The 12,764-nt window shown below is 44.4% G+C and overlaps 4 protein-coding genes across 4 annotated transcripts; 2 read left to right on the forward strand and 2 right to left on the reverse strand.

The window, feature by feature from the left end:
* Positions 1-1,594: 1,594 nt before the first annotated feature.
* On the forward strand, positions 1,595-3,203 carry PADG_04314 (uncharacterized protein; the record flags this gene model as incomplete). The annotated part of the gene is made up of 3 exons (XM_010761494.1): positions 1,595-1,798; positions 1,883-1,987; positions 2,055-3,203. 3 exons carry the CDS (start codon positions 1,595-1,597, stop codon positions 3,201-3,203), a joined length of 1,458 nt encoding a protein of 485 aa, XP_010759796.1.
* Positions 3,204-4,304: 1,101 nt separating this feature from the next.
* Positions 4,305-5,275, reverse strand: PADG_04315 (uncharacterized protein; the record flags this gene model as incomplete). Its single annotated transcript, XM_010761111.1, has 3 exons — positions 4,305-4,384; positions 4,488-4,735; positions 4,926-5,275. 3 exons carry the CDS (start codon positions 5,273-5,275, stop codon positions 4,305-4,307), a joined length of 678 nt encoding a protein of 225 aa, XP_010759413.1.
* An 88-nt stretch (positions 5,276-5,363) lies between these two features.
* Positions 5,364-6,797, forward strand: PADG_04316 (protein-lysine N-methyltransferase; the record flags this gene model as incomplete). Its single annotated transcript, XM_010761495.1, has 4 exons — positions 5,364-5,627; positions 5,778-6,311; positions 6,415-6,550; positions 6,664-6,797. The coding sequence occupies 4 exons, from the start codon at positions 5,364-5,366 to the stop codon at positions 6,795-6,797; spliced, it is 1,068 nt and encodes a 355-aa protein (XP_010759797.1).
* A 2,412-nt stretch (positions 6,798-9,209) lies between these two features.
* On the reverse strand, positions 9,210-11,759 carry PADG_04317 (uncharacterized protein; the record flags this gene model as incomplete). The annotated part of the gene is made up of 2 exons (XM_010761112.1): positions 9,210-11,435; positions 11,580-11,759. The coding sequence occupies 2 exons, from the start codon at positions 11,757-11,759 to the stop codon at positions 9,210-9,212; spliced, it is 2,406 nt and encodes an 801-aa protein (XP_010759414.1).
* Between the last annotated feature and the right edge of the window lie 1,005 nt (positions 11,760-12,764).

Below are 12,764 nucleotides of genomic sequence, written 5' to 3' on the forward strand. Positions count from 1 at the left end.
TTGGCGTCCTCCGCTGTCCTTTGTTCTGGATATGGCTTCACCCTTCCAATCAGAATAGAACAACGCATTAACATATACATATCGTCAACCAAACCATGCGGACCCTGAAAAAAGACTAAGATCTGTCTTTCTTTTCTTTTCCTTTTTTTTTCTTTCTTTCCTTTTTTTTAACTTTATTTTTCTTATTTTCTTATTTTATTTTATTTTATTTTATTTTATTTTATTTTATTTTTTTTTTTTTGGAAAATTATTATTGCGAGTCATTGAAGGTCTAAATTATGCCAAATTGACAGGGATGGGGAGGTAGAAGACCAAGTACAACATAAACATTGAACAAGCTTTTTGCTCCTCAGATCTCAGACATTGCCAAGTTCCTAGTGTAGGAGCATCTTGTTTGAATGTCGGGGATGTCCTGCCATTCATTTCTAGTTGAAGATACTATGTCCCTATAAGGTACGTCGATTTGAGGCATTTTTGATTAATCATGTTTGTGATTCAAGTGGATTTTGCCGTCTGGAGATGGTAGGGTGAGATGTTTGCTTCCATGCATCCTGAAGTGAGATCAGCAGCAGGAAGCAAACAACTCAATCAACATCTGCATTCTCATTAATGGCAAACGCTTTTTCGGATGCCTGCTCGAATCAGAGTTTTCTCTGCAAACCTTCTCAACTTATTATTTTCTTTTCTCCTTCTCATCTGTCTTTGTTTGACCTCAGTTCACGAAGTCTGCAAATAAGGATTTTGTTTTCTGGGCTGAATATAATTTTGTTCTCCAAATCTTTTCCTTCATCCGGTGTTTGGATAGCCTATATTCTTTCTTCATCTTCGTCGTCTTCTTCTTTTTCAATTTTTTTATATTTTCTTTTTTCTCTTTTCTTTCTTTTCTTTTCTCTTTTCTTTTCTTTTCTTTTTTGCCTTTTACCGTTTTTTCTCAATGATGCTCTCTACAGTTGATGGTATCACCTTTACCACCCACCTTAAGGATGGCGTTTAGAGTGAGAAATACCGTGTAGGACACGTTACGTGGCACTGGACCTCAGACCGAGCAGCCAGACGTAGCAGCCTGGTTTTTCATCAAGCTGCACCACTTCCTTCGACCAAGAACCCTGCGTCAAGGACGTTCTACAGCGTACGGATCATAGCAGGTGTATAGGACCAGCAGTGGAACATGATAAAGAAGTATGTTCCATCAAACAAGGAATATTGGACATAATAGATAATCCAGGCAAACTCTGGATAATTCCCTCGCCTCCACAGGCTGGCTTATGTCCTGATGTAAGGCAGGGCTTTTCTAACCAGACAATTTCGTTCTATCGGTTGATATACCTGCACAGAGCCCTTAAAACCCACACCATGCCCTGATACATTGCCCCAAAAATTACTTTACCTTTCCCCCCTTCTATCTTTGGAAAATATTAAAAGATACCTAATATTATTCTGCCCTTCACAACGACTACTTGCCTTCTAAATTTAGCCGTCAGTTGTTTCCCTGAAGTTTTATTTTTGTTACACACATGTTGAGTTCGGGACAATAGAAACGGCCATATCTTCTGATCTCTGCCTCCTTGTTTGCAAAGGAGCGGACAGATAGATCATGGCTCGAACTTTCTACGATCATCAGGAAGACTTGCAGTTCTATAGGCAATCTTCCCGGGGGATGAGCTATCCAGTTTCTCAGCCAATACGTGGGGATGCTCAACAGGAGCTGTCGAGTGGATACGGTGGTCGAATTGGCTCGACCCCGGAACCGGACGCGAAAAGCAGTGGTCCACTCACTCGACGACGTATACAGGTTGCGGTATGTTCGCCATGAGAACGAAACCTATACCTGTGTTTGCCCCTAGCTTACCCCTTATTTTTTATTTTTTTTTTCCTCGTGAAGTGCGGTCGATGTCGAAGACGGAAAATCAAATGCAGTGGGGATAGCGGTAATGGTCAATGCACCAATTGTCGAAATGCAGGGACGTCCAATTGCCTGTTTTTGCGAGTATGTTGACTCTTTACTGATAGCAGCTCTACATCTGGGAATCTGGGTTGAGTCTAATGATCTTTAGGTCAATTCATTCGCAACTCAAGCCAAAGGAGGATACAGTAACTCCTGGCCGTATCCACCTGCGAGCCCCTTGGGTCCACCCTACGCCAGCACGGCTGGCTATGAATCGCAGGCAACTTCAAGATTTAATTCAACGTTAATCCACTCGATGACACCAGCTTTTCCACTATATTCGAAATCCCAATGTGCCTATGAACATGCAGCTCAATTTTCCACACTTTCAAGAAACCCGTACATGTCCGTATGCCAGATCAACTACGATGGTGATTCCGCCTCTTCATACAACATGTCATCCCCGCCATATATGCTCCCCAGCACTGATTCGTCGGGGAGCCCCAACTACTGTTCTTACCCACTGAGCCCACGGGGTTCCCAAATGAGCAAAATCTCGAAAGGCAAGCTTTCTCCTGACCAAGACGGCCATTCAACCCTTGTATCCAATTACAACTGCATGACACAAACACACTCTCCAGTATCCATATCGTCGGACCTGCCTCCAACGTTACCCCTTCTCAGCTCAATGTCCTCATCATCAGGGTCTGATCGGACATTGCCAAATCCCATAGTAAATAAAAACGGTCGCGAAAGTGGGATTACGATACAGACTTCCAGCACATCTTCAACAGAATCTTCACTTCCTCCTTCTTATGGGACTGGCCAAGTACTTAGTGCCAGATCCGCAAACCAATTTTCCATGGATGGCTTGCCTTCCAACAACCAGCAGAGCTCAATGAGGACAACGGCTACCTCCACCATGTCCGACGGTGCGAGTTCATCTAGTGCTGTCAAGTCCCATACAGGTGCTACCGATATGACATTCGGGTATGTAATATCCAACAACTCACCATCAACTACCATGCCTTCAACACCGTTTCCAACAACGGAATCGGTTGAGGGATTTCATCTTCCCGCAGAGCATGCACTGGATGGAGCATCCCACCGCTACAATGAACTGCATCAACAAGCGCAGGCCTATGGTCATAGCACGGAACTACCCAAGCAGTGCACCAGTAGTGGCTCGTCGAGTAATTTGACAAACGGGAGGAGCTACACTCGTCTTCCCCCTTACCAGTCAACAGTGTCTAGATGTTGTGAACCGTCAGTGAAGCCGATATCCAGTCTCGCAGTTAGCAAAGTTGATGGCTTTTAGGGTCGGGGTAATCACAAGTTTCTTTATTGTTTTTCGTTTGCTCGTTTGCTCGTTTGTTTGCGTGTGTTTCCTGGTTTCGTTTGCATTTTTTATTTATTTTTATTTATTTATTTTTTATTATTTACCTCTACTTTTGGATTTCATACCATCTAATCCATCTCAATGACATCCTAACGAATCTTATTGACTCTGCATTTCCGTCTGCGCGTATGTCTCGAATACCAAATATACTGGGATTGGTTGGAGGTGCGGGTTTTCTTATTGGCTCCTACACGGGTCTCCTATGTCTGGATATATGGCAAGATTTGTCTCTCCTACGTCAAAATAATGGCTGAGTATTTTACCGTGCATTACATGCGGAGTCGCGTAATACACTTTTTTTCCCTTGTGGATCGTCGATAGAGGCGTGTATGTTGCTAGAGTGACGTCTTTTTATGTTCCTCTTTCCAAGCAGCTAAGTAACCCTAATGTGTTCATTCTGGCTTATTGACAAAATACCTAAACCCGTCCCTACCGTGTATTATTTCTCCAAGTTTTTTATTTTTATTTTACTTTTTTTCTATTCCCTCTGCTTGTGATCTCAAAATACGCCTAACTATCGGTTAACATTTTCGGGTCTCCAAGACATAAAAAGACACATAAGGTGTGGGTGGCAGGCATTGTTGGTGGGGGCGGTTCTTTGTGAAATCGAGAGGGGGTTTCCATATTATCAAATTGAAGACATGGAACAGTCGCTATCCTCAATCCCATTGCGATGGATTAGCATAGCATAAAAATTGAAAAGATCAAGGCTGTTTTCAGGATCGCTGCACATGAAGAACAACATGCAGAGGGATAATGGACCGAAGAAAAAGAGAAACGAAAAAAAAAAAAGAAAGAAAGAACACTCGTAACCGCGACGTAGACGAAGAAAAGGTGTAATTTCACCACATGGCTTGATTTTCAGCTAAAGTACATCATCGATGTAGGTTGATAAAGAAAAATATTTCATCCAGCGCGTTTGGGGACCCTTTTTAAGCAAAATCAAAATCCATGTCGTTACGTTTCCACCCAGCACCATAAAATAACATAAAAATACGCAAAGCAACCCAGATCTCTCCTTTATTTCTTCTTGTCCTTCTTTGGTCCCGTGGTCTTTTCCGTACCCCGGAATTTCTTTGATCGGTTCTTTCTTTGTTTGCCTATAAATGGGGGTAAAATGAAGTTCCCATCGTTAGTCAATCCCAACATGTAGCATACAGTACCGCAAGACTGGAGCAAGATAGGAGCATCTGCGAAACGTACGTTGCTGTCTGCTAGCTTTTTCAACCTTCTCAGCGGCTCCAATGCGGACGAGGCGGTAGCGCGGCTCAAACTTCTTCAGGGCTTCGGTCGAGTCGTAGATGAGTGCGAAGCCAGTGGTCTTACCACCACCATAGTGAGTGCGAAGACCAAATACGGAGACTTGTTCCTTGTTGGATTTGTAGAGCTCGGAGAGCTTTCCACGGAGCTCATCCTTGGAGATGTTGGCGCGGTTGGGATGGAGGATATCACTGTGAGAGTACCCGGTCAGAATCTATGTATCCCCTCTCCTCCCAAAAAAAAAAAAAAAAAAAAAAAAAACACAAAAACCATATCGTTCATCCCCTAATAAAAAATCAGAGTAGTTGTCCCTCAATCTTCAATTCCCAGTATCGACCACGATATCCCAATCCCTGATCCCACACTCGAAAGATGACTTACACGACGATCTGCTTTCTGGCCAAAAGAGGGTTGCGGATAAACTTGCGCGTCCGCAGGGTCACCGGAGCGTCAGCCATGATTGCAGAATTTTCGAGAAGTGAACCACAGGCGTTCGAAAAGTCTGCTTTGATGAAGCGGGAGGAGGATGGTTGGCTGCTGGGTTTGTCGGTTGTCGCTGTCGTTCGAGAAATCCAATGTCTAAGTATTTTGTGATTATGCTTGGATGTGGGTTCTCGGCTAGGGCCAACTACAGCATTCCGCGCTAGTCCCAATACTGCAATCCCAGTGCCGGCGCTTGAGCCGCATGTTTCCCAAAGTTTATTTCGTTTCTTACTGCCATTTTTAACCATCTCCAAAATACCTACCTGACAACCAACAAACACATTATCATCATCATTAACAATAGCAACAATACGGCGCAAAATACCAGGTATCATTATGATGGTGCACCCACCTGTCGACTATGAAGAAGAGGCCCTGGTCGACCTGCTCGTGGCTCAGTATCTTCAGCTCCTGGAGCCACAACACCTCTCTTTTCCACCGACTAATGTTCTTATCAAACCAGCAGTCCAGCAGCTGATATACCAGACAATGTTCAATGAAACACAAATTTGGCCTATTCCGCCGCCAAACTATCGTATCCGGGTCCTTAGAATTCTTATCTCTAGATTGGAGGAGTCAATTTCCGACCCAGAAGAGGATGTATGGCTCCCTCACTCTATTTTTTTGCCTAGTTCTAGGCTCTTAAATCATAGCCTACGAATATGATTGATTATTATTTTCTTTTTTCAATACGATTCTTTACATATCCTCAGCTATCCATCCTGACTATAATTGTTCTTTTTTTCTTAGGAGATCTTAGATGATCTCGTGAGCAGCTATGGCAATCTGATCACACTTCCGCGCCAGTCACCCCTTGAAGAAGCCCAGAAATTGTCATATATCCGCTATACAGCTCCCAGGGACATAGGTTCAAAGGAAAGTCATGATAGCCAATTCGTGATAACTTCAGAAAACCGCGGGCTCATACTTTCATCGGGAACTACCGGATTCCGCACGTGGGAGGCGGCTTTGCACCTGGGCACATACCTTTCAACGCCGGAAGGCAGAGCACTTATTGCGGGGAAGAATATCATCGAACTGGGAAGCGGGACCGGATTTCTCTCCATGTATTGTCTCAAGTGTCTTGGTGCTCGGAGTGTGACAGCTACGGACAGAGACCCTGCATTGATATCCAGCATCCAGGACTGTGTAATGAGGAACAGCCTCGATAGCAGCAGAATACATGCAGATATTTGGGAGTGGGGTAATCCATTCCAACCTCACCGGCTATCATCTTCAGGAAAATCGTATCAATCATTTGATGTTGCACTTGGAGCCGATCTGGTATGCATAGAGCACATCCACATATCATATCTCCAATATTTTCCAAGGTGACTGATGAACGAGGACGACGCATTTATGCGGTGGCCTTGTTTGAAATGTGCAGATATATGATCGGGAGCTTATACCTCTTTTATCATCAACGTTACGAGAACTATTCGACAAGCACGGAATCAAGGAGTTTATTCTCTCTTCCACACTTCGAAACTCGGAGACATTTAATGCTTTTCTTAACACATGCGGTGTGCAACAACTTTTCTTTTTCCTCTTCCTACATTGCTTTATTATAATAATAACATTGCAAGCCCTCCATGTGAAACGTTACTTGTGTACTAAAAAATCCTCTTTTGACCAGAGGCGAACAAATTGAACGCTTGCAAGATAAATTTCAAATCCCCACCCCGACAATCCCAGAATGGATTTTTCCACAGCACTGATGTCCCCATCCAGACCTATAGGATCTCAGCCTCAGCCTCCTTACTTCTGTGAGAAGGGTTGGAATTCATTTTGAACTTTGTACAGTTATAATATTTAAAATATACTCTTGGTATACCTCGGTTCTCCTTTTATGCCCCCGCATTTGCATTTTCGTCTTTCAATTATACATACAGGCCCCTTCCCTGGACATCATTTTGAAATGGTTCTTTGTCGCACAGACTTCTGTTCCCTGATTTGCAAAGCGAATAAAAAATAGTATACGTGAGGTGCTACACAAAAACGACCTGAGCTATATATATATCCACCACCAATCGTCTCTGAAAGTTACCAGAAGCGGACAGGGAAAACAAATGGGGAAACAAAGATAATGAAGGAAAAGGGGGGATGCTCTCAGCATTGATTTCTCCGTACGATATTGTTCAAAGAATTGAGAAACATAAATAACTCAGGAAGCATTATCTTCCACCTTCCCCACGGTCAAGACTTTCCCAAGACTTTCCTTGAACAAAATATTCACTGTATGTTCCAGACGTCCGGCCAGTATATACACACGTGCAAGACATATCCTATGCGTAACATACCCGCATGTCCACTCCAATCCCCATTTCGACCCAATCCAATCCCCTACAATCTGGACCTAGCCTCATGCAGTCAAACAATCTCATTATACCTTCCAATCCTAGCTCTAGTCCTGCAACGCGCTGTATCGCACAATGTCTCTCTCTTGATCCATTCCATTTGCAGATCCCTCCAACAGCTCCATAGCGGATATAGGGAATATAACGGTTGCCTTAGCATGCCACATTGTAAAGCATGCATATCGTGCACACCCCCAAACCCCCTAAGGCATACCATGTATCACCTTCATCCCTCCCGTCATTCGCACGGAGTGCTCTTCCTATCTGTGCTACTGTGCGCCACTGTTTGCGTGCAGGGCATGTGCCCCCTATCGTGTCATCCATCCCCAACGGTCGAAGGGGAGCCGATATTGGAGATTGGGCGGGTAGTTGGATAGGAAAGCGGGCGCAAATCAGAGCTCAGTTGAGTTTTTGTAGCTTGTTATCCTGGTATATGTGCATCTATATCTGTAGGTGTAATATGATGTTTCAGAAGCGCCTACACCGGGTTGGTGATAGGTCATTTGGGAATTTTTTTGAGACGGATTACATATAGTTATGCGACCTGATTATACTAAGCTGCGGAAGGTTGGTTCAGTGTTGAGAGATGATTTTCTCTCAAAATATACTTCATTTGATCCAATCCACTTTTCTATTTCTACAATCTTTCTCAGAGCACAGGACCCTCGCTTCTCGCATCATGTAATGTTCTTTCAAAAGGAGATTTACCATTTAACTACATCACAGAAAGCCTCACTGTACCTACCCGTTCTCCTGAGCCTAGGCATGTATTTGCGTGTATGTATGTAGGTACCCCTTCGTTCCCTCAATAATGGCTGGAGCTTTCTCGTTGTATCAAATCACATATGTACAACTAAGTACTGTGCACACATACAGTTCGGAGCACAAGCAGTATTCCTGTTTAGATTGCAATATGCACAGTTATTAGACATATCCAATCCGCCGTCAAAAAAAAAAAGTGGTACCTATTTCTATGTTTTTAAAGATATATTCATACATGCCCCTATTAGCAAAAAGATCGTACGCGGATAGCCCTCGACAAAAGTGGCCTTGAGATATAAAATTCACGGTACAAAGCAGAGCACATAGTAGGAGAATGCAAATGATGTGTGGTATGTATTCGGTATGTGTGCTGCTTTGCTTTTTCTGCTCTTCGTGATTGCCTATATATATATATATATGTGTGTGCACAATATAAGAGTGATAACATATTATATTATCCCTCAATCTGGATTTGTTAGAATTCTGGCTGACACGGTCAGATCGCATGCATATAGTGCATTATACCCAGATACGGATACACAGATAGATGTGTATACATCTACCTAAGGTATGTATGTATTTTGCTGTACATACATAGATGCAATATTTGCAGTAATAAGAGATGTGCGTAACAAGTAATAGATGTTGACGACAGCCAGATTCCATTCTGTGTGAGATGTAAACTAAGAAAAATGAGAAAGTGGCATCACCTATCAACTTTATAAATTGTGTGAATATTGCATGTACATGTATATATCTATGAAAAGGTGATGCCAGACTTTGGCTTGGGAAGAGGGAGTTGAAGGAAATGAAGTGTATTAATATTAAAAGAAATAGAAAGGAAAAGGGCAAGATATAAGTGCGGAATATGCTAGTTAGGTATGTGTTGTACATATGAGACATGTAGGCGGTGTCGTGTAAAAGAAATCCAAGTGCCAAAGGAAAAGTCAAAATAGTGAAGGACGATGGGGACGTAAAAATAAAATTCCAAAAAAAAAAAAAAAAAAACCGGAAACGCAATAGGTGCGCGCACGCACAAACACTGAGAAGGTAGCCAAAAGAGCTACTCAAGCAAACTTTCCTGCAGTAAATCTTCATTAATGACCATGGGTTGTACATCCATAGGCGGCTTTCCTGGAGGGCGCAAGCCTAAGATTGTCCCAATTTGGTTTACCCCGGGTGGTCTGAATACTACCGCCGCTGACGCCCTCGCTGTTGATGAAGTTCTCGGTGAGGGAACAGACGGAGCGGAGGCTAATGTCGACGCAGACGACGCTGCTGAGACTGATGGTGCATTTGGAGGGCGCGATGGGGATGCAAACGATGATCTGGGTGAACTCAGGTCCCCAGTTCGCGGAGATGCGATCGGGGCCATACCCCATCTGCCAAAGACCCATCCGCCAACCCGCTTGCTGAAACGGTCTGCATGGCGGAGGTATGGGATGTTATTTGGTAGGGCTCCAGATGGTGTTGCGTTGGAGTTCCCTTCCGCCGGCGCGGCGACGAATGACGAGAGCAGCGATCGAGAGTCAGGGCCTTTATTCCCGTCTCTAAGTGACACTCTAGGGGCGATAATGTTCATTGGAGATATGACGGGGGGAGTGAAGGACAATTCCGTACAAGCGGAAGTGAGGTGGCTTGGTGCTCTAATAGGGAGGGCTGAATAGGGGCTGAGCATTTGGGATGGGCGGGAGCGGAGTGTATGGATGTCCATCCCTGAAATGGAGAGGAGGCTTTCGTGTGAAGATGCGCGTTTCACTGTGTTATATAACAGTGGAGAGAATGGATCTGGTTCTTCGACAGGAACAGGGAAAGCTGTGTATTGCATCCCTTGTTCATTCGTGATTTCCTCAGTTGGAGTTTCCCTCTCTTCCGGGATGGGAGGTTGGAAGTATGGGGGTATTCTTTCATCAGCAGAATAATATGTAGATTCAACGGTATCATCGCGTCCTTGGTTTATACCTCCCGATAAACCTGCAGACATATTTTGCAATTCAGGGGGAACTGATATAGGTCGTATCGGCATATCGGACAATCCTTTGCGGTGATGATATGGCCTGATACTGGGAGATGCGAACCCATTGCTCTCGGGACTAGTGGGTCGAGAAGAATCAAAACCATGATCCACACGATCGAATATGGACGAAGTTCTATAGACGGATTGTGGGGAACTAGGTATTGATGAGCAGATCGACGCTGGCACTACGGATGAGGATTGAATGGAACAGTGGCGGTTGCTAGAGGCTGAAGGGATGGAGACCGAAGTTTGTGAAAGTATGGTGGATGGTGATGAAACAGAACCATGTGCACTATGTGAGATTCGGGATAGGCGCGAAGAGGGCCGAGACTGAGATTCGAGGATTGGCGAGGATATCAGGGGTCTCCTTTTCCTTTGGTGACGGTGTAAGGGAGTTTGCGCCTTTTCCTTACGCTGGGGTAAGCTTTGGGTTGGTGAGTGGTAGTGATGATGGACATGGAACTCCTGAGAAGCTGCTGGAGGCAATTTCGCATCCAGTTCATCACGAAGCGAGATTTTCTTATGTTGAGGTATTCGGTCATCTGTCTCCAATGCCAATGGTTGATGTAGGAGAATCAGTTCTCTCAAGTTCTCTACCTCCTCATTTGAGGCCTGAAGCATCTCTCTGAGCTCGACGATGCCCATTTGCAGGTTCGCATTATCCTGTAGAATGTCGCGCACGAAACTGGTAACCACTCCTGGCTTCCTCTGACCAATTGGCGATGTTGCTGAAGCACCTTTAAGTCGACCTGCAGCGGTATCCAATTCTTCTTTAACCGTCCTATGCAACTCCATTCGCCTAAGTAGCTCCGCATGTTTCTCCTGCTCCTCCCTCGATTTCCTCTCTATTCTCTCCAGTTGACCTTCAAGGTCTCGCAAAGTGCACTCAGCCTGTCTCCACCGCTGGACTGCGGATTTCTCATCTTCTTCAGTAACGATAAGTTTGACCTGCAGCTCTTCCTGTTCCTTCTCCATCACATCAATTTGAGACTCGAGCTGCGATACTCGCGACGCCGAAACCGACAGTTGTTTAACTTGCAACTGCGAACTTTCCAGGGTCATTGTAAGAGACTTGATCTGAGCATCCGATTCAGCGATCGCCTTGTTCATTTCCTCCAACTGTTCCAAGAGCTCACGATTTTCTTCGATAATTCGTGCGTTTTCGGCTTGCGCCTCACGTTTATCTCTCTCGAGATTTTCCATTTCCAAAAGCAGTCTGCTCCGATCTCCTTCTGCATCTGTTATATAAGCCTCATGACGCTGTAGCAAAGCCTAAGCCACGAAAAATAATGTTAGGGAGAATCAGTAAATTACCCATTAAACAATGCACAGAGCCAGCTCTTTTAGAATAACAAATGTAACACACAGGGAAGAAGATGGACAGGGGATGAAAACAATTCAAATAACTATACACACCTGGCCTAACTGGGCGGCAGTTTCAACGTCCTTTTCTAGATCCGCCAGTGCAGCGTTGTTATGTTGAAGATAAGCGCATTCTGATCTCCCACAACAGCATTTCAGGGAAGTCGAATAATGGCTGCGCGGGGTGGTGCTGGGCCGACTTGCATCCTGCAACGAAGGAAATATGTGGTCCATTAGGAGAGGGCTTTATCTGCAGGCCAGGGCACGTAGACCATTTTTCGGCGGGCCCTAGAGCGGCCATGTACGAACCCAGCTCTGCCACGAACGACGTGGAAACAGTTCAGAAGCGAATGCGGAATGACTGTTTAAACCTCAACTGATGAAGAGTGAGTTGAAAGAGAGCCAGGTGGCTGGCAGGGTAGAATCTGTTTTGCACTAGGGCGAGGTATTTATTTGTTGAAAAGGAATGTCTGTGACGCGAGCAGTTGGCTGGAACTCGAGGACTTCAAAACATGGAAGCTGGATGATTATTTAACAAAAGCCATTACATAAGTTGCCATTTATTTTATTTAGTTAACTAGTTTACCTAGTTATTTTATTCCAGACCAGGAAGAAATAAGTAATGAGCGTGTGTTCATTACTCGCTGTAATAACCATCTCCTGTCAAAAGAGTTTATGAATAGAAACATCTGCACGAAATACCCAAAACTACGGCGTCGAGTGTACGGGAGTCTTGTGCCACCCTCCACTCGGGTGGAGTATAATTAAAATAACTACCCCGCGAGGTATAACTCCCGTTCAAACGGAACCCCTGCAAAGTTCTAGCTAGCTCTTTCAAGTCGCCGTGTGTTTCTCCTCTCCTTCTCAACTTGTAACTATACCAGATGGATCGCGAGTCTACATCCAGCAAAATGGCAACAAACCATCCAAAGTGATTCACTGTTCAAAAGTGGAATTTCGACTTGTGCCCCAACCCAATGCCCAACTTTATCAGCTGTTAATTTGTGTGTTCAGCAGCCCGGATTTTCCACTGTCAGAATCTTATTCAATCGATATCTGCATGTATGAATGAAGACAGTTTGAATTCTGGGCATATACTGCATATGGTCCAACGTAGTTCTTCTAATCAATGCCCCCCCCCCCCCCCCCCCCAAAACTCGAATTCTATCATTTCTTGTATATATACATATATCGTACAAAGTGCTACCAGCACTGCATCGGTAATTCGTTTCGTAATCG

This window comes from Paracoccidioides brasiliensis, assembly GCF_000150735.1.
Source record: "Paracoccidioides brasiliensis Pb18 unplaced genomic scaffold supercont2.4, whole genome shotgun sequence".
Lineage (NCBI taxonomy): Eukaryota > Fungi > Ascomycota > Eurotiomycetes > Onygenales > Ajellomycetaceae > Paracoccidioides > Paracoccidioides brasiliensis.